Raw genomic sequence first — 22,122 nt, forward strand, 5'->3', positions numbered from 1 at the left:
TTTTCCAGATTTAGCTTAGGTACTGCTCCAAAATTTTATTTCACATTGACTTCAGAACATAGCAACAGAATTAGTTGGCTTGTTGATTCAAATTTTGTATTCTTGTCGCTATTGAGTGAGGAAGTCCATTATAGTTAGATGAGGCTGCTTACTTGCAAAGAAATATCCTTATTCTGCCCCTCTCACAAGTATATTTTGTCAAATTGGCAAATCAATTCAGTACACCTTTCCTGAATGCGTGCTATTGGTAAGGCAGGATTTTAAGTGATCAGTGACTTCCTGCTGCTTTCAAATGAGGTGATTTTGGTCCCTTGCATTGATTTTAACCAAATCAGACAAAGTGGAGAGCCCAAAATAAAATAGTTCAAATGTCACTAGAATGGGAAGAGAAAATTGTTTGTATTTGAAAGCGAGCCTTTGATGTGATATTTACACATTGCTGTACCCTTCGTTAAATATGCATGTTCCATTCCAATGATTCTACTACCTAGCAATGGATGCCAGTGTTCTAGCTATTGAGAAAGCAAGTCTGTGGCTTTATTGCATTTAAGGAATGTCTTGAAGGTTAGGAACACAATAGAATATTTGCATAATAAATCAAGAAGTAAAATTATGTCAGAGGAAAATTGGTTTCATCAGTTACCCATGTCCTTTCCAAATTCATGGGTCACATCAAAAACTGGGCGAAGGATATGAACAGACACTTCTCAAAAGAAGACATTTATGCAGCCAACAGACACATGAAAAATTGCTCATCATCACTGGCCATCAGAGAAATACAAATCAAAACCACAATGAGATACCATCTCACACCAGTTAGAATGGTGATCATTAAAAAGTCAGGAAACAACAGGTGCTGGTGAGGATGTGGAGAAATAGGAACACTTTTCCACTGTTGGTGGGACTGTAAACTAGTTCAACCATTGTGGAAGACAGTGTGGCGATTCCTCAAGAATCTAGAACTAGAAATGCCATTTGACCCAGCCATCCCATTACTGGGTATATACCCAAAGGATTATAAATCATGCTGCTATAAAGACACATGCACATGTATGTTTATTGTGGCACTACTCACAATAGCAAAGACTTGGAACCAACCCAAATGTCCATCAATGACAGACTGGATTAAGAAAATGTGGCACATATACATCATGGAATACTATTCAGCCATAAAAAAGGATGAGTTCATGTCCTTTGTAGGGACATGGATGCAGCTGGAAACCATCATTCTCAGCAAACTATTGCAAGAATAGAAAACCAAACACCATATGTTCTCACTCATAGGTGGGAATTGAACAATGAGATCACTTGGGCACAGGGTGGGGAACATCACAAACCAGGGCCTGTTGTGGGGAGGGGGTGGGGGAACAGATAGCATTAGGAGATATACCTAATGTAAATGACAAGTTAATGGGTGCAGCACACCAACATGGCACATGTATACATATGTAACAAATCTGCACATTGTTTACATGTACCCTAGAACTTAAAGTATAATAAAAAATTTGAAAAAAAATTCATGGGTCAGCCTCTCGATATTTCAGGTTGATTTTTACAGTTGAAACTGTTTCCATTATAGGAAATCTGAATGGCCTAAAGGGAAATGTGTTCTTGTGTACACACTAAATTGACTTAGGACACTGAATTTTTTTCCCTCTACAAGTGACGAGAGTCTAAAATAGTCTAATATTAGACAATTTTGCCAAGATTTTGCATAGTATATCTTTATTCTGTTGACTTGCATTACAATTTAAGGCTCCAACGTTTGGAATGGATCTTGAAAAAAGCTAGTCTCTGGCAGTGATTGTAGACTGTAATTGGACTACCCCTAGGGCTCATTCTGTACAGAGGACCTATTGCTGAAGCAATTGATCGGTCTTTAAGTTGTGTTCCATAACCATTTTCTTCTTTTTAAACTTTGTGTTTCGGGTTATGCATGCTTCAAATGCCAATGTTTAAAAGAATACTATTGCTTGTAAATTGTTCTGTATAGGACGTCCAGCTCCTGAGAAAACAGATGGCTGTGTGAAAGGCATCCTTCTGAGTCTACACTCTGAGGGTGAGGGCTCATTCCACAGGTTGTGGAGGAATTAATGGCTAACCGAGGAGCAATTAAAGGGGCGTCTTAGAGCCCTGCTTCTCAAACTTTTCCACCAGAGAATCCTTAAATGTATACAGTTGTCCCTCAGTATTCATTGAGATTGGTTTGAAGACCCCCTGCGGATACCAAAGTCTTCACATGTTCAAGTGTCTGATGTAAACTGGCATAGTATTTGCATGTAACCTACGCATAGCTTTCCATTTTATGTATTTATTTATTTATTTAGAGACAGAGTCTCACTCTGTTGCCCAGGCTGGAGTGCAGTGGCGCAATCTTGGCTCACTGCAACTTCTGCCTCCCTGTTTCAAGCCATTCTCCTGCCTCAGCCTCCCGAGTAGCTGAGACCACAGGCACTGGTCCCCATGCCTGGCTAAGATTTTGTATTTTCAGTGGAGGCAGGGTTTCACCATGTTGGTCAGGCTGGTCTCAAACTCCTGACCTCAAATGATCCACCCGTGTCAGCCTCCCAAAGTGCTAGGATTACAGGCGTGAGCCACTGTGCCTGGCCCTTTTATATGCTGTAAATCAGTAGTCCCCAACTGTTTTTAACACCAGGGACTGGTTCCATGGAAGACAATTTTTCCAGGTCGGGTATGGGAGGGATGGTTTTGGGATGAAACAGATCCACCTCAGATCATGAGACATTAGATTCTCATAAGGAGCGCACAACCTAGATCCCTCGCATGTGCAGTTCACAATAGGGTTTGTGCTCCTTTGAGAATCTAATGCCAATGTTGATTTGACAGGAGGTAGAGGGGAAGCAGTAATGCTTGCTCGCCCTTTGCTCACCTCCTGCTATGCGGCCTGGTTCCTAACAGGCCACAGACTAGCTTGGTCCGTGGCCCAGAGGTTGGGGACCCCTGCTTTAAATCATCTCTAGATTAATATGTAGTACGATGTAGTACAATGTAAATGCTATGTAAGTAGTTGTTATTCTGTGTTGTTTAGGGAGTAATTACAAGAAAAAAAAAGTCTGTACATGTTCAGTACAGATGCTTTTTTTCCCCAAATATTTTTGATCCATGGTTGGTTGAATCTACAGATGCAGAACCAATGGATATGGAGGGCCAACTATGTAAGAGAAAGGAACCTGTGTCTCCAGAATTCTAAGGGCTAGAGTAGAAAGGCCTGCTTTAAGCCTAATGAACTTTAAATTATCTGAAGTTCCCATTTTATTTTTAAAATTATGAGAATTTTCAATTTGACTGCATAATATGACTTGCTTTACTCTAATAATAGCATCTTCTCCCTCTCATATCTGAGTAAACTTGATGCTCCAGGAATATAAAGCATATTTATCCCGGGGCTTTGAATATCTATTGATACTCTGGAGTTGTAGAAGGGGCTGGGAGAAGGAGCAAAGAGAAGGGTTCTTAGACACAGAATTTTTGATAAAAATTAGAAGGGCAAATATTAGTAGAGCTGCTTGGCACAAATAAAATAATACAGTTGTATAGGTATAATAAACAACAAGCCTGTATTTCATGTTCTCTTTTGTAAAGACAGATGATATAAATGAAAAGGGATAAGTAAATTAGCAGTAAGGCACAGTTGTCTAGGAGAAAAGCATAAATTATATATGAAATACTGAGAAGGAAAGCAAATTTAAAGATAATGCAAACATTTATTCTGCCTGTGAGCAAAATAGGATTTGGGCTGGCTCAGCATGGTCTGCTATATTTGTCTTATATTTTGCTCCCTCGAAAGAAAATCTTCCTCTCAATTCATTATAGTTCATTATCAGTTCATTATAGGAAAATTAGGAAATACAGAGAAACAAACAAATAAATCTTATATGTGACTAATTTTCAACTGCAGAAGTTTCTTTTTTTGTGTTTTCTCCTTTTGGTTTCACACTTAGAAAGTTTTCCCCTTACCAGAAGATATAAAGATAAAATATTTAAGTATAAAAAATAAATGCATTAGTAGAAAATATGGGTAACTGTATTTTCCAGTATAGTTTATATTTTCTAGTATAGTTGATTTTTGATTTCTAATATAGTTAATTTTTTTTTTTTTTTTTTTTTGAGATGGAGTTTCGCTCTTGTCGCCTAGGCTGGAGTGCAATGGCATGATCTCAGCTCATCACAACCTCCACCTCCCTGGTTCAAGCTATTCTCCTGCCTCAGCCTCCTGAGTAGCTGGAATTAAAGGCATGAGCCACCACGCCAGGCTAATTTTGAATTTTAATAGAGACAGGGTTTCTCTATGTTGGTCAGGCTGGTCTCAAACTCCCAACCTCAGGTGATCAGCCTGCCTTGGCCTCCCAAATTCCTGGGATTACAGGTGTGAGCCACAGAGCCCAGCTCTAATGTAGTTAATTTTTAAATACATTTTCTAATATAGTTCAAAGTATTAGTAATTAGTTATAGTTACCTATGGTTATCTAATTATATAATTACCTAGCTATATAATTACCTATATTTATATAGATACCTATAGATAACTATATTGTACTAGGTAATTATGTAGTTGTCTATATTTTCTTCTAATGCATTTTTCTTATACTTAAATCTTTAATACTCCTGGAGCTTTAATTTTGGTATAAAATATGAGGTAGAGTTCTGCCTTTTTTATTTTCCAAATAATGAGTCAGTTGTCAAATATTTATTGGCTAATCCATTTTTCTCTTGACAATTTAAAATGTCACTAGTCATAAGCTAAATTCTTATATATATTGTGGTCTGTTTTGGACTTTGTGTTTTGTTAAATTGATCCATCTGTTTATTTTAAGCTAGTAATATACTTTAAGAATTACTGTAGCTATACAGTTTATTTTAATATCTGATTAAACAAGACTCCATCTCCCCTCTCCTGTCATCCTTTTTTTTCAGTTTTCGGGCTACTCTAGTAACATTCAAGTTTCCAAATAAACTTTTGAATCACGATGTCCAATTTTAAAAAGACAAATGGTATTTTGATGGGTTTTGTACTAAATGTATAAAGAAGTTGAGAACTACTTTTCTAAATAGCCTTAACGTCCTTTCAAAAACATTTGCTCAAAGCTCTTATGAATTACGCTGCCAAATTATTTATTAATGGTAATCAGTGTTTATTTCAGAAAGATTTTAAAGGAATTCATTGAGATCTTAGCAGAAGATAGGGTAATTGGAATTCAATGGCATAAAAGGCCACCTGTGTCCCTTTAAATAGAAAGACCTTTTTATTTAAAATAATGAGCCTAGAATTTTATACAACTGCTTCTGTTCCTACAATGTAGAAAATCAAATTGCTCAGTAGTTACCTATATTATTAGGTTGGTGCAAAAGTAATTGCGGTTTTTGGCATTATAATAGCATTTTGGAGTCCTCCTCAGGGCAGAGTCAGGCAATCCTCAGTCATGCTCAAACCAATAAGCAAAATAGAAGCCAATCTCTCATTGAAAATCATTTATTTCAGCCGGGCGCGGTGGCTCAAGCCTGTAATCCCAGCACTTTGGGAGGCCGAGGCGGGTGGATCACGAGGTCAGGAGATCGAGACCATCCTGGCTAACATGGTGAAACCCCGTCTCTACTAAAAATACAAAAAACTAGCCGGGCGTGGTGGCGGGCGCCTGTAGTCCCAGCTACTCGGAGGCTGAGGCGGGAGAATGGCGTGAGCCCGGGAGGTGGAGCTTGCAGTGAGCCGAGATCGCGCCACTGCACTCCAGCCTGGGCGACAGAGCGAGACTCCGTCTCAAAAAAAAAAAAAAAAAAAAAAAATCATTTATTTCAAGGACATATAATATCAGCTAACTTCCTCTGTAAGATATTGTTAATCATCAATGGTTGGAAGAATTTAACAATACAGAAAGAAAAAGGTGAATTCTGGAAAAAATAGTGTAGGAAAAAAATTTCTGAATAGAACTGCCTCCACTCATTAATGAGTGACTAAAGCAAAAGGGCAAGTCCAAGATTCTAACTTTCATGATAAATTTTTTAACTGTGCTTATGTGAGATCTCTCTACATACTTGAGGGGAGGGCAGGGCATTGAAAAGGGAGAGGTCAATAAGTTTTGCTCACTTCACCATTTAGCTCACTCCCAGTCCTATGCATCATCGTATTAAATTTGAAGGGAAAACATCCTCTTACAAATAAAAAAAACACTTTTAGGGTAAAAACTTGAAATTGCTTGTTTCCGCAAAAAGGAACTGCAGGATGAGTGGGATGTGTAGATTTTCTACTAAATAATAAAGTGACTCAGCTAGGTTAGTACATGGAAGCTGCTGAAGAACATCAGAATGGTAACCCAGAAGCTAGGAGGACATTGGCAGATGATAGTAGAAAGGCTTAATGACAGTTCTGCCTGATAGCCACGAGATAAAGACCTGCAGGAGTCCCCAACATTCTTTTGATATTTTGAAATGGCAGGCAAGGGCAGAGTTCACAGAAGAATTCTAGGTCCCTGAAGAAAGGGTTTGAAAATAAATATAAAATTTAACTGTTATCAGAAAAATTATGTTGGCCTACCTGTGATAAGGATAGGTAGACAGATTTCGTTCAATGAATTGGATTTAAATTTTGGCAAAGGCCAAAGCTTTAATTTTATGCCAGTCTAGGAAGTATAGGATTAAAGGAAGGTTGAAATTTGCATACAATGACTAGAACAACAAAAACCAAAGAATGGAAATAAGTAGCAGGCAGCAGGAAGAGCAGTTGACAGTTGAGTAGGAAGGAACTGTTATGTTGAATCTTGGCAATTCCCACTCCACTAATGAGAAAAATATATTAAAAAAGAAAAAATTTTTATGTGTGACAAATCTCTTGGGAGCGCAATGATATTACAGATTCATTTAAATTGAATCCATGTTGTTACCTGTGACAGAAAAGACGCTGCTGTTTTTATCCCTATTTTGTTGGTTAAGAAACTAGTTTCTCGATTAAAATAAAACTAGGAAATGCTGAGGTTGCTGAGATATTTTTATCTTTCTCTTTTAAAATTATCCCAGAGCCGTAGTTAGCTGGACTGTATTATCACTACAGCTCCACTAACTGCAGTTGTTTCCCAATATGTCCGATTACTCTAAGTTACCAGAGGGATATACCTTGAAAAAAGCACTTTTGGATTTGTCTAACCTGCAGGAAGAGAGTGAATGCTAGAGGTGTTATGGTGTTTATAACACATCTTTTCTTGTTCACATAGCAATTTGGTTTTGTTAGGGGAATTGCTTTGGCTTTAGAAGCCAATCAAAAAAATATCTTTGTACTTAACACCGGTTAGAAGGATCCAATAGCCAAGTAAATAATGAGTTGAGGCTGGGGAATAAAGATCTTTACAAGTCATACATGAATAAAAATCTATACTACTGTAATGTATTTTGCAAGCCTTTAAATCTCAGAGGGGAGTAAACAAGTTAGATAAATTCCTTCAGTTGTTGCCAGAGAAATATATAATGGAAACAAGAGCATCAGAATGGGGATAACTTAGAGAGAACCCCAGAATGACTAAGTTAGGAAATAACTTCCTTAGTTTATTTCCCACTAAAAAACCAAAAAACCCAAATTGGTTATGACAAAACACCTTGAAAGTCTGATTAAACTATTATGAATTTAAGTATGTAAAAAGCTTTGGAAACACGAAGGACTTTAACATTACACTTTTTAGATTTCCAGGAATTCAAAAAAAATTAAAATTTTAGATACTTAAATCGGTGCTTATATAAGATACAGATGTCACCCAGATAATACAAAATTAATTTATATATTAAATCTTTGATCTTTTGTCTTTACCTGCTATACTAAAGAGTAAAAATAATATTAAACAAGTGAAAAACAACCTACAAACACCTTAATTTGATTTTCAAATATTACATAATGTCAACGCAAAGTATCTGAGACAGGTCTCTGTCAGTTCAGAAGGTTTATTTTGCCAAGGTTAAGGATGCATCCCTGACACAGCCTCAGGAAATCCTGAGACATGTGCCCAAGGTGGGTGGGGGTACAGTCTGCTTGTATGTATTTTAAGGAGACATGAGACATCAGTTAATATGTGTAAGATGGGCTGGGTGCAGTGGCTCACACCTGTAATCCCAGCACTTTGGAAGGCAGAGGTGGGCAGATCACTTGAGCCCAGGAGTTTGAGGCCAGCCTGAGCAACCCTGTCTCTACCAAAAAATTAAAAAAATTAGCTAAGCATGGTGGTGCGTGCCTGTAGTCCCAGCTACTCGGGAGCCTAAGGCAGGAGAATTTCTTGAACCCAGGAGGTAGAGGTTATAGTGAGCCAAGCTTACACCACTGCACTCCAGCTTGGTGATAGAGCAAGACTGTCTTAACACACACACAAACAAAATGTGTAAGATGTGCATTGGTTTGGTCTGGTAAGGTGAGACAACTCCAGGTTAGAAGTAGATAAGAGAAAAAAGGTTGCATTCTTTTGAGTCCGTGATCAGCCTTCCACTGAATACACAATTTAGTCTGGCTCAGTGAATCTGCATTTTTACATAAACAGTAGGGCAGAGGAAGCAATCAGATATGCATTTGTCTCAGGTAAGCCTCAGAGGGATGACTTAGAATTGGAGGCAGGTTTGCCCTAAGCAGTTCCCAGGTTGACTTTTCTCTTTAGCTTAGTGATTTTGGGATCCCAGGATTTATTTTCCTTTCACATTCCCACCCTTTTCTTTTTAAAATCTTTTGGAGAAAGCATTTTAGAAGAAAATTGAGTCTGGTCTCAGGTTTGGTCTGATCTCTCATGGCTAGTATGGTTCATTCCTAGATAGGTAGGTGCCACATTATGAGGAAAGCTCATTTTTAGCAGGTTGTGAAGTCTCATGTCCTATGAAGAGAAAATAGGAGGAGGAAGAGAGAAAACAAACAAAACCAGAACAATCCTGGAAAATCAATATAGGCCATATTACTTTGAAGTCCATACATCAGTAGGCAGGTATGAAGCGACTTATGTATGTAAATAGGTTGCTGTTATTTTCTTTTAAAGCTTCAGTTGTCTAGCTTCAGTTTGCAGGGCTTTAAAGAAAGCACAGCTTAGTTTTCAGTGATTTCAACATAGAAAAACTAGGGAAAAAAGGGAAAAGAAAGAACAAAAATTAAATTAAAAACATTATTTTGGAGACTTGTAGCCTGGAAAAATTTTAGAATTCAGTCCAAACTGTAGAAAAGAATAAAAATTGAAAAACATTAGGCAAGACTAGAATCTAATAACAAGTGTACTATAGCTCATTTTGAAACATAGTTTTTCTCTCTCCAGTCTCCCATTTTTATTAAAAACAAATCATAATAGGACTGATTTGCTTGCAAAAATAAGATTTAGTCTTATGCTTGGCCTGATTATTTGTATAAAGGGCAGCAAGGATAATTATTTTTCAAATAGCCTTTTAAAATTTGGCTTTGATGAAACTCAAGGAATCTCAGATAAGACTTTTTTTCTTTTCTTTTCTTTTCTTTCTTTCTTTTTTTTTTTTTTTTTTAAGCTGAGCCCAGCCATAGGTTTGTATCCTCAAATACCTATGAGTTGTGTAATTTCCTCTCCTCTTGAGGTCCCAAGATACCTTGGACCTCCTGGGCCTGTTAGAATGTGATATTCTTTACTTACCACAGGTTAGGAGCCGGTTAGGAGCCCTATGCAGGAACCATGAGGACACGGTATGAGGCCAGTTTTCCCCAAAGGGCTTTTTTTGGCTCTATGGGTTAAGCTTGATTCCTTAAAGGAAAGCATGCTATTCTATTCAAAGCCTTGGTAAAACAACCAGTTTCTCCAATTGTGTCCTGTTGCAAAAGAAAACATTCTTATTGCACTTACGCAAATAACTATATTGCCATAAGTTAAGAAAACTCACAAATAGTTTCCAAATTCTGGAGAAATAAGGAAGAGAGAAATATGCTCCAAATTTTGTTTACAGGAGTATACTTTACTCAATTGTTACAAGCTGTAGATAGCTTAAAATAAGTTTTTTTCACTCTGAAAAACAAAAGATCAGCAACATTTTAAGCTAAAAGTAAAAAAGATTACTTCAGTCTTCTTTTAGCTCAGTCCATGCAGTTAACTCTGGTCCTGTCTGATATTGGTGAACATTTCAGTTCTCTGAGAGTCCTGAAAGCTTTTTCTTTTATTCTAATGTCACAATTTCCAAAGTTATTAAAAACCTGCATTCAAGAGCACCTATCAAAGTCCTACAGCTGATTATAAACCACCTTTTGAAGAGGATCAAAACAAGAGAAGTCTTAGGACAGCCATTATTAAAACCACATTTGACTAGCAATTTGTTACTTCTCTGGCATACAACAGTTTTACATAATTATAATTATTAATAACATACAATAAGTCATATTAGAATTATAGGAGTTTCCTATAATTTTGGCACACACACCAATAACATTTATACAAATATAGCCCAAAGAAAACCAAACACCATTTCATATTTGACAATGCTTCCTGTATGATTTCTATACTTCTGGGGACTAAAGGCAAAAAATTAATGAGGACTCAAGTTAGAATTTGACTTTGGAAAGTGTGTCAAGTATAAAAAGTTTAAAAGGCTTGATATCATGAAATAGGATCACAGGTCATTGCAAAGTAAGTCATTCATTTAACCAAGGTGATAACATAAAGATTTCAAAAACAGGTGAAAATCTTTATTCTTTGAGAGAAAAGACTTAATTTCCCAAATCATAAGCCCTAATAAAGACAGCATGAGGCCAATTAAACCTGTCTTTCAAAATCTTGAAAACAATCTATAAAATGCCTGATTTTTTAATCATCTTGACAAGATAAAATTTCCATAAACCTTGTTTATTATTTGTTAAATTTGAATCTAATTTTTAGAAAATATTTGCTTTGCAAAGTCAATAATTTTTTATTTCTTAAATTTTTCATGCCATCTTTCTCTACTATATTTATTTTAAATAGCTTTGCTTGCTGATTGGGCAAAGGCTATTTTCCAGGCTGGCAAATGCTGTGCCTACAACAAATTAGCTTTTAAAAATCAAATTATACTTACTGCATGTTTAGAAGTAGAAAGTAACTTATTTTACTACCAAAAATAGTTCAGAGGAGAAGTAATTGAAATAAAGTCATTATTGTGCCACTCTAGGCCCCAGATTTTAAATTTCAGTGCTTCTAATATTAGCCTAGAGATCAATACCATGCATGTTTCAGTCTTATGGGTAAGATATGGAAGCTGCAGTGAGACATCTTTCAAAACTTGTAAATAATATTGTCCTTTGAGTGTTGAACCATGAAATCGTCCCAGAGTGAGGGATGTCCTGATCGATCCTAGAAAGCATTTTACCTATAGAAAAGTATCTTTAATATATATTTTTACTTGCAAAAAGCAGTTTACTTATAGAAAGCAATTAATATGCAAAGCCAGGAAGTATTGGCATGCTTAAAGGCAAGGTTTAGATTCACCTGAAGAAAAAAAATTAAAAACTCATATCCAGAAGATATGCTGTATGGTGAAAAGAAGAGGATGTACAGTAGCTACTTCTAATGGAAGGAGTCTTGGCTAATGGACTTCCCCTTAGGGAGGTTTGTGGCAGATTTTCTAAAACCTGAAGGAGAATTCTTCAAGCAAAAGAGGCTGGAGAATTAGAGACACTAGGCAACTGGAAGAGGCTTGGGGCAGAGAGGGAGACACCAGGGAAAGTTTGGGGAAAACAGGACTTGTGGGTATCTGAACCACCAAAGACAAGGAAGGGAGTGGGGTGAACTGAGCCAGAAGAGGAAAGCAGAACCAGATCATCAGCCTAACCAAGTTTATGTGTGATCCCAAAGGGCTTTAGCAGACAGGCTGATAATGTTATGAGTAAGTGCTATGTAAGTATTAACTATTATTATATTGCTGATAGTTTTACATTCTTCTCACTTGACATTGTATTCTAAGCACGTTCCATGTAATTAAACATTTCTTAGAAACCATTTTTATTTTTTTTTAAGTTAAAGGGCTGCATGGTATCTCAGGCATGATATTTAGCAATTCTATCATTGGAAATTTAAGCTACTTTCATTTCTTGGTATTGAAAATAACCAGTGAAGAAGATGTCTATAAGTTTTAGATCTCATCTTTGATGGTTTCCTTGGGAATTTCTTGTTAAAGTGAAATTACACAGTAGGAACATTTGACACCTTTAAGTATGCACCAATTTACACTCCCATCATGCTACACCGTTGAAAGAAAAATTACTTTTTATCCTCACCTGAGTGATGAAAAATTCTCACCTTTCAAATTTACATTTCTTTCTGACTAGCAAGATTAAAACTTTTTCATGTTTATTAGTCATTTTATCTTTTCTGTCACTTTCTTCACTCACTAAAAGGTGTTAATGTCCTACATGCTGATATGTAAGATCTTTACATATTAGACATGCATCATTTGCTCTAAATATTTTTTGCTAGTTGGTTTTCAATCTTGTCTTTTGCTACCCAGTTTTAAAGTTTTCTGTCTTATCCTTTAATTCATTAATACACTCAACTAATATTTATTGAACAACTATGTGCAAGGCATTTTTATAGACACATCATTAATGAACAAAATAGTCAAAAATTTCTTGGAATGTGGTACTTAAATTTTAGTGAGGGAAGACAGATAATAACTGATAAGCATGATAAATAGGTAAATTATATTAGTTAATAAGTGCTTTGGGGGAAAAATGGAGGGCAGAAGGGGTTGGTGATGGGGATATGGAGGCTGCAATTTTAAATAATGCTTTGGGTAGGTCTTATTGAGAAGATGACTTTTGAGGAAGGACTTGGAAAAAAGATAGTTATTGTGCAGATTATCTGGAAGAAGAGCATAGTAGACAGAGTAAATAGTCAGTGCAAAAGTCCCAAGGGCTGGAACATGCCTGAAATGTTTAATCAAAGAGGTTGGAGTGAACCAAAGAATGAAGTAGAAAAAAATGAAGTCAGAGAGGTTAATGGTGTGTGTATGAAATCATGTAGGCCACTGTATAAGACTTGGGTGAATGGAGGGTTCTGGGCAGAGGGCATGATTCAACTTAGTTTTTAAAGAATAGCTCTTTGAATGTTGTGCTGAAAACAGAATAGTGGTAGCAGTGAAGATGGTGAGAAGTGGTCTGATTCTGGATGTATTTTAAAAGCATAGTCAACAAGGATTTCTGATGGACTGGATGTAGGGTGAGAGAGAAGAGAGGCATCAAGGACCAGAGGTTTTTGGCCACTGGACTGTGGATTTAGCAACATGGAGGTAATTAGTAATGGTAAGGTAGCAGAGAGTAAAAAAGAATGGTGCCCTGGAAACCAAGGAGAGAACTGGATCAACTGCTGCTAAGAAATCAAATAAGATGAGAATGAACCGGACTGTGCATTTAGCAACATGGAGGTCATTAGTAATGTCTGTGATTTCTTCCACTGTTCTTTACATATTTATGTTATTTTCTATTGGTGAAATGATACATTAGTTATTTCTACAATCATTCAACTTTCCTAACACTATTCATTGAATAATCCATTTCTTTGCTGTGTTTGTTTAGTACTAACTTCCGATCAGTAAAGACCCATATTCTTTTACCTTTGCTCATTTTGGACTCATATTTATATGCAGTGAGTGAATGGGATTGTGGCACAACTGTGCCCTTTTAATAAACCACATCTAAATCAGTTATAATGGCAAAGCCTTAAGGTTGTGCAAGTTATTATGATTGGCTTTAATGTAGTTCATGCATAGGAGAGGGACAGTCACACTTTTGTTAAGTCACTCAGAAATTGTTACCTTTTTATCAAATGTGTATTTTCCTCATGGAAGCATGGAGGAAAAAGGTAAGCATGGAAATCAATTTTTTTGTTTCTGTTACTATTTCCCTTATTTGACTTTCAGAAAGAAATACTCAAAAACCACTTCAAAATAACTCAATTCTCACTCATACACATAACATTTTCAGGATATATTTTCAATATTGCTACAAAAATTATTTTTAAGTGCACATTTTTATAAGTGAAACTCGATGTCATAATTTCAAATAATTATTTAATTTTGGTTTGTGTATCTGCAGGCAAGTCAAATGAAAAAACCAAAGCCCTCAATTCAAATGCAGCATCAAATGCAACGAATGAAACATACTATGAAGCTGATGATATAATTCAAGAGAAAACAATGGATGCAACACAAATCTACATTGCTTATTAACTAAAAATTCTGTGTTTTAAATGCTTACTGGAGAGATGGGGCAATAAAAATAAAGCGTGCATTTGAAACAGTTTGTAATATTGCTTTTCAAAAATTCGTCACTCACAAAGCAAGACACAGCTGCATTTTTGATCAGTTACTTTATTAAACACACATTAAAGTTTTTATTGGTTTTCCTTTGTATAAATTTATTTTTATTTGCTAATTAAGATGTTTCTGTATCACATGAGATTATGCTAATTATTCAGGAGAAATTAAAGAATTTATCAATAACAAGAAATTCTATCTCAGTGAAGAACAATGAGAAGTTTATGTCACATTACCACCATTTCTCAACTTTTTGATAATAACAGGCAGTTTTTATGAGATGGTACTGGATAGGTAAATATCAGGGGGAACTGTCTTATAAACTAGAGGTGACTTGTTCTTAAGTCTCTTAGAAGTCAACCTATGTCTTTTTAGATTTTTCTGGGCACAAACAATATATTCAGTAACAAAAAAATCACAATGTATAATCTGTACAATAAATATTTTGTTTCAAGAGATAAGCATAACAAAAAAACTTTTGCTGATAGATTTCCTAAATAATCTGTATAATGAAATATACAAAACAAATGAGTTCTCTGGTTCCACCTAATGCTATCACATTAATACCACCTAGAAATCTAGAAATAAAACTAATTTCTGCAAATTATAATTTTTAAAGATTTTAATTCATAAGTGTGTTTTCTATTATAACACAGACCTGGTTTTGTAATAGAATTCATCAGAAAAAAAAAGGGAATTATTTTAAGTGGCTCTACTGAGCTTATCTACTATGTCCTGTGAAGTTTTTGTAGTCAGAAAACTAGCATTTCAGACGAGATCTGGCACATTTAGACTGGTATGGCCATAGCCAAAAACTAGCATTTCAAAATGTGCTGAATACAGCTTCTCTGGTCTGATACATAAAAAAGAATGCCTTATTTTTCTTGGGCATGCAAAGCTCAGGGTTACAAACATTTTGTCATTAGCCTGTCAAAATTTCTACCAAGAACTATTGTTATCTCCTAGACCAGAACTGTCTAGAGAGAAGTTTCTGAGATGATGGAAATGTTCTTCCTATATCTGCACTAATAATGGTAGCCACCAGTCACATGTGGCTACTGAGCACTTAAAATGTGGCTAATGCAACAGAAAAAATAAAATTTTTCATTTATTTGATTAATTTAAATAACCCCATGTGGCTATATTGGCCCCATAGTTCCAGATCACTATTGCAACATCCTACTGCCAGAGTTGAACTTCACATTCAAAAAGACAATTTTGCCAATGTTTAAATATTAAAATTGCTTAAAGTATATGTTAAGTTTGAAAATTAAGACACTTCCATTATAAAAATGACATTTTACATGGCCATAAAAGCAAAACATTTTCACTTATTTTGTGAAAGTTCATAAAGCTTTTATGGGTGCTTCTTGATCTTTGATATAACTTTGATTTTAAAGTATCCCAGAAAATTTGCTATCTTGATATACAGTAATTTAGTAATATTACCATATTGTCTCTGGTGAAAATCTAGGTTGAGAAAAATTTAGTTAAGGCACTAGTACTATTCTACTTTTGTTGCTCAAGGGCAAGAATTATAAATGGCACAAGAAGCAGGAAAGAGACAGAGCTAGCAAAATGCTCACTGCCCCAACTCCTCCCAACTTGTGCAAAAGGCATAGTGGGGCCAGGCATGACTGGATGCATCATGGGTTGTGCTGTAGGAGAGGCACCCCAATTCTCTGCTGCTATACCTATTTTTAGAGGAGTTAGGAGGCGATATTGAGGTCAGAAGACTCTGGTCTTCGCAACTGGGATTATTTTCACACTGGCATAAGAAACCTACTGTTCTTGGGCGCCCAATGTCCAGGAAGTTTTGGTCTCAGCACTAGGATCAGCTGGAGTCCTTAAAGCACTCCCTGCTGAGCTAGCTTAAAACTAGGTTACCTGAGGTAGAACCACAGGGCTCATCCAGTGGACCAACTGGTATGTCTCTCTGTAACTCTGAAGCAGTTGTGCTTCACAGGTTAAGCCAAATTTCAAAAGCAAGGGGCCTTATTAAATTACAGCACATTTTGTACACTGAAAAATATTCTAAATGATTTGGACCTAACAAATACTAAAATAGCGATAGAATTTAGGCCAATACAATTAAGAACAAAACACATCTCAAAGTATGTACATGTACATATAACTCTGGGGATGGGTCTAATAAGGAATACAGCAGCTTTATGTGTTTTTAGATGATTTAGGTTACTGTGTAATTTTTGGAAATAATAATGAGACCGTAGAAAGAAATGTGAGTCTAATAATATACCCTAAAATAATCAAATTATATTTTACATAGCCTTCTAATGAAAGCAATTTCATCTTTTAAAAATGGTGGGATTAATCGGATTATGAAACTGATAAAACCAAACCCCAATAAAAGTAATTTCCTTCCTTAAAATCTTTTATTGTTTTTCTTTTTTCTTTTTTTTTTTTTGAGATAGAGTCTCACTCTGTCACCCAGGCTGAAGTACAGTGGTGTGATCTCGGCTTACTGCAACTTCCGCCTGCTGGGTTTGAGCAATTCTCCTGCCTCAGATTCCAGAGTAGCTGGGAGTACAGGCGCCTGTCACCACGTCCGGCTAATTTTTGTATTTTTAGTAGAGACAGGGTTTCGCCAAGTTGGCCAGGCTAGTCTTGAACTCCTGACCTCAGTTGATCTGCCCACCTCAGCCTCCCAAAGGGCTGGGATTACAGGTGTGAACCACTGCGCCTGGCCCCCCTTAAAACTCTTTAATGATGTCTCATTGCTTACAGATTATAGTTCAAGCTCCCAAACATGGAACACACGATCCCTTCTTCTTGTTCCTAAGAACTTAAAATGGTAGTCTCAATTCTTACCACTTCCTGCCTCGCCTATGATACACCAGCAACACCAGATTGCTTGTAATTCTTGACAAACACCTAACACAGCTTGTTGTACATCTGGTGTTTCTTCACAGCACCCAATCTGTCAATAACTGCCATAACCTTCATTCTTATCCTTAATCAAAGTGCAATTCAGTCACTACTTTCTCTAGGTAGCCTCTTCTAATTTCTCTAGACTAGGTTAGGTACCACTCTGAGTTTCTATAAACTCATGTCAATTACTGCACTAATTATATAACGGAATATGCTCTAGTGTTTCTTCTACCAACTACACTGTGAAGTCCTTCAGGGAGGCAAATGTGTCTTACTTATCTCTGTATCCCCAGTACTTAGCACAGCATTTGCCATGTTAGGTACTCAATAAATATTTGTTGAAGAAAGGATTCAATGGCATTTTAATCAACATTATTAACAACTCTTCAGCCTAGTTTACTCTGAAGGCAAACTAGGGTTATATACTTTTAGATAGAGTTGTAAATACAAACACATATAGTTGTTTTACTTCTCATTTATTGTTGTTTTGACCTCAGAGAACCAAAGATGTAAATGGAGATGTATATTAAGTATGAAGAAAGAGGGACATCTCTGAGAAATACCAGCCAACATATGATATGCAAAAAAATAAAAGGGGAAATTGTGTGGGGAGAAGGTCCATCAATCCAAAAATAATGGCCATAAAGTGCCAGATAATCTAGTTCCAGATGCAAACCTAAATATAAATTCCATCTGCTTCTGGTGAAAATGACATGCATTAGGTTGTAAGAATATGAACCAAGTATCAATTGTCTGCTTGAAGAAGCTGAACGTGTTTAACTGTTATATTAATAAATTCAACCTTTACTATTATAGAATGCTAGCTGTTTATAATAATTAAAATGAATATTGCTTGAATTTTAAAATATTGATAATTATATATATTAAAACTAGAAGTGGTTTCAGAGATAATCTGGTACAACATTTTATAGATGAAAGACATCAAGGCCCAGGGAAACTAAGTGACTTTGTTCAAGATCATACAGGTAGTTAGAATGAACAGACTGTTTTACTGCTAATTCAGTTTTCCTTCTGGTACATATTGCCTGGGAGGGAATTTCATTAATTTTCTTCTAAAATGTATTCATGAGATTTATATCCAATCTCAATAATATCATTTTAGAAGAAAATTACTTCAGTAAAAATAAATTTTTATTCAAATAAGATATTTCATAAACTATGCTAAAATTATAGGAAATTTACTTAGGAATACCAAGATAATTTCTGGGGGGAAAATTACTGATCATTAAAATATTTTAATTTGCATATTACATTAGTTAATGAGGATTGACTTTTGCTCTTCTCAATCATTATTGTGTCACCGTTCAGAAACCTAATGACCTAATTTATAATCTCTACAATTAACAGTAATAAAACTTACAAATAACTCAATTAACTATTTCACTACAATTACTATCATTTTTAACTATCTTACTCAATGGAATGAGGTCATTGCCTTTGCAGCATCTTCTAATCATTTTTTAATATTTCATTTTACTATTATTTTTTCAAGGCTAGTCAAGTCAAGCAGTGGGAGTGGAGAAACACTACCGAACTTGGGTCAGCCTCGTTTTTAAAAAAGCTTTATATTAAAAACCGATTTTTAAAATCTTGATAATTGAAGAACTGTATTTTCAAAAAATTAGCAGCAAAGGCAAAACAAAACCCTAAAAACCTGTTGGCTCTGTATTTTTCTCCCAGTTACTGACTGATCTATTTAAACAAAAGCATTTCGAGAGGCCCAAACGACTAAATTAGGTTATGGAAAGGCTGAAAGCGTAAGAGCTGTCATGGCTGCAATGCTATTATAGAAGAGGGCTGTGGATACAGCTTCCCTAGAATTTAAGCATGGGTAAGCATATGTTAAGAGGAGTTATAAGGCTCCCTGAGTCTTACTGAGGGTACCCACATTGGGTGCCGGGTGAAAGAAGAATCAGTAAACCTTTCTAGCCTGTGAGGTTAAGTATACTTAGCTGATTTCATTATCACGAATTCACCTGCAGCCACATCTGTAGGTGATCAATTTGAAAATTTCTACGTGCACCATAGTGAGGTATTTGCAATCTTTGGTGCTATGCCATGATGTTGGTTGATATTTGATGCTTCTACAACATAAGCATTTACTTTATTGGGCATAAGGGATACCTAAGTATTAAGCAAAGTAACACTGATCAATGTGAAAATAGAAATTTAAAAAACATATCTACTAATATGTATTTGAAAATGCTTACCCATATAAAATTTCCATTATTATATAAAGGCTTTCATGATGCAACTCCCTGGCTCTTAAATTTTAAAAAGTACAGAATAAAATTCTTAATTCTTTTTTTGACACTGCTCTTGAGGTTGCCACAAAAGGAAAAGAGAGAAACACCCCAAACTGCTCATTTATGAAAACATAAGTTCAGTGTGAAATTTGCTTTAAAACTACAAATTATGTCTGACAAAATAAATATATATGCTCACATTTATAAAATTTTCCACATTACTCATAGAAACAAGCTTCACAAAATTTACATACTGAATACAATAAAAATCAGTTCTAATAAAGATTTAGCTATCTTCCTAAATAAAAATTTCTGTGTTTGAGGTATCACTGTAAGACATGCCAATATGGCACATTTGTAAAACAACCCAGGAGTCTATCCTAAAAATCCTGACCAACTCAGCATCATCTCTGCAGACTTACTAACAGGCTGAACTAATCTCTTTATATAAGAAAGAAATATTTCAATTATTACAAAAGCAAAGGAGGCAGGTACTAGAAATTCTGCATTTCGTAGAACAGTGAAACTTCGTTAGAGATATTTTCATGATCATCTTCCTGCAGACACCATTCATTTAAAAAGTCCTAGTCAAGACCATTAAGCAGCTGCACCTTCTATGACATTGAAAAAAAATCCCTAGAGATTTAGAAAAAAAAGAAGAATTTCACTATCTTTAAAAGATATTCTATTTTAGTATATAAAGCTATTAAATTTTTCTGTGTCAAGAGCAAAACATTACCCCTTACCTAGCTTCATGACTGGAAGGTGGACACCTGAATCAGCAATACTCATTAGCTGCTACGTAGATGACCCGTGTTGACTGCGGTAAAGCCATTTTACAATCAACTAATGAAGTAATAACACTAGCCAAACACACAGAGACACAAATACCAAAAACGATGTGTTTAGTATACACAAATAGCTATACTTGGGGCATGGTGATCAAGTAACAAGACTGATTTATTACTTTGCAGTCATAGCACATTAAAAATATATTGCCAGAGGGATAATGGTCCCACATACGAAAAATGTCTATGGGGAAAAGGCTGTGATTTATTGCAAAGCACAATATATAGCAAATTCCAAAGAAGGGCAAACACTTTTTAAAAACAAATTTTTAAATTTAATGGCTTAAGCCAAAGTCTCAGTTACTTTCTGGAGAATTCAGAATTAGGTGTAGAAGACTGCTTTTCCTTTTTTCTCTTCTTTTTTTCCTTTTTGTGATGTTTCCCTTTTTTTGATTTGCTCTTTTTTTCTTTTTTCTTTTCTTTCTTCTGGTATTTTTGTTTCTTTTGTTTTGAAGTGTCCTCTTCAGTGGAACTGGATGAGTAAGACCTATGGATAATAATACACACTGACTGAGAATTGCATTTATGACTGATAGATAAATTTAAGCGGGATTTGAACTGCCTTAAATTCTTCTTGAAGTAAGGTAGTGAGTATAAACATAAACTTAAAATGTGCTTCATATATTTGCATTCCCTTAAAACGCTGAATTTAGAATTTGTGCTGCTTGGTCACAGAAATTAACAAAACTAGTATCTCTATTCCACTCAATTTTAGTAATGAGTTTTAAATTCAGTAAGGATGAAATTATTTTTCTGTGACTTTTGGTTTTTCATGCAGTTATACCATTCAAAATCCTAAAATGCAAACAAAGGGGCATTCACCAAGCCTTATTATATTCACTTGTGTATATAATAACTTAGCATATTTTCTTAAAACTGCCTCAAAAGTTGCAATTCTCTATTTTAAAGGGCTATAATTTTGCGTTCATAGGAATGAATTAAAGCTGAAAGTTAGCAAATTAAAATTCTGCTGATTTTTTCAAGTACTGGGTCCGTCTAGACGGAGAGTAATGAATACTTGCATTACAAAATAATTTTCATTAGTTACAAAGGATGCTTTTATGCTAGATATAAATGAAAAAGGATGGGTTATCATTATGTGTTTGAAAAATATTGCTTTAATACTAAATTGGAAAAATTGGTTGGATTCCTTCCTCTAATATTAAAAAAAAAGGAAAAGAAAAAGAAAAAGAACAGAAAACACTGTCTTTCAAGATCTTACATAAAGAGATGTGCAACATTCTACCTATACTCAAACTCAAAATATGAGTGACAAGACAGAAACTGAGTGTATTTAAAATGTAAAAAAAGGTACCTGAAGAGTTAGTTTAGTGATCTAAATATTAGGAGTTAAAACTCAAACTAAGAAAACCTGAGACGGACATAAAGGAGGTGCCAATGTAAATTCAGGAGACTACAGGGGTCCAAGGCTATCTTGTGTCTGTATAGTGTGTGAATTCCTTGACTGCCTTCCTCCTTTAGTGACTCCGAGTTTTCCCTTATTTTTGTAATGTTGTGTTCCTTTCTCCTCCTTGTTTGTCTGCTTACTCAGACTTCCGACCATCTGTTAAAGCTTATTATCTCACGTATTCTCCTGCTCCCTTGCCTCTTCAGTTCTGTTATTCTCGAATCTTGTCTACTTTCCTGTTTTAAAGACCCTGCTTGACTTGACCTCTGGATTCTGACTAAAGCTTCTTCCCTGCCTGCACTTTTTTCTTTAGCTTTTTGGTCCCAGAGTTTTGTTTTTTTTTTTTTTGAGACAGAGTTTCACTCTTGTTGCACAGGCTGGAGTGTAATAGCGTGATCTCAGCTCACTGCAGCCTCCACGCCCCCGAGTTCAAGCGATCCTTCTG

The 22,122-nt window shown here is 35.5% G+C and overlaps 2 protein-coding genes across 2 annotated transcripts in view; one reads left to right on the top strand and one right to left on the bottom strand.

Annotated features, from left to right (window-relative positions):
- SHISAL2B (shisa like 2B) overlaps window positions 1-14,246 on the top strand; it is a 28,001-nt gene extending 13,755 nt beyond the window's left edge. Inside the window, exon 3 of the mRNA XM_003899725.4 lies at window positions 14,045-14,246. Within this exon, the coding sequence (XP_003899774.1) occupies window positions 14,045-14,178 (134 nt within the window). The 3' untranslated portion in view covers window positions 14,179-14,246. The remainder of the gene's footprint in view (window positions 1-14,044) is intronic.
- Window positions 14,247-17,908: 3,662 nt separating this feature from the next.
- SREK1IP1 (SREK1 interacting protein 1) overlaps window positions 17,909-22,122 on the bottom strand; it is a 47,155-nt gene continuing 42,941 nt past the window's right edge. The window contains exon 5 of the mRNA XM_003899726.5: window positions 17,909-20,756. Within this exon, the coding sequence (XP_003899775.1) occupies window positions 20,570-20,756 (187 nt within the window). The 3' untranslated portion in view covers window positions 17,909-20,569. The remainder of the gene's footprint in view (window positions 20,757-22,122) is intronic.

Source organism: Papio anubis, chromosome 5, assembly GCF_008728515.1.
Source record: "Papio anubis isolate 15944 chromosome 5, Panubis1.0, whole genome shotgun sequence".
Classification (NCBI taxonomy): domain Eukaryota; kingdom Metazoa; phylum Chordata; class Mammalia; order Primates; family Cercopithecidae; genus Papio; species Papio anubis.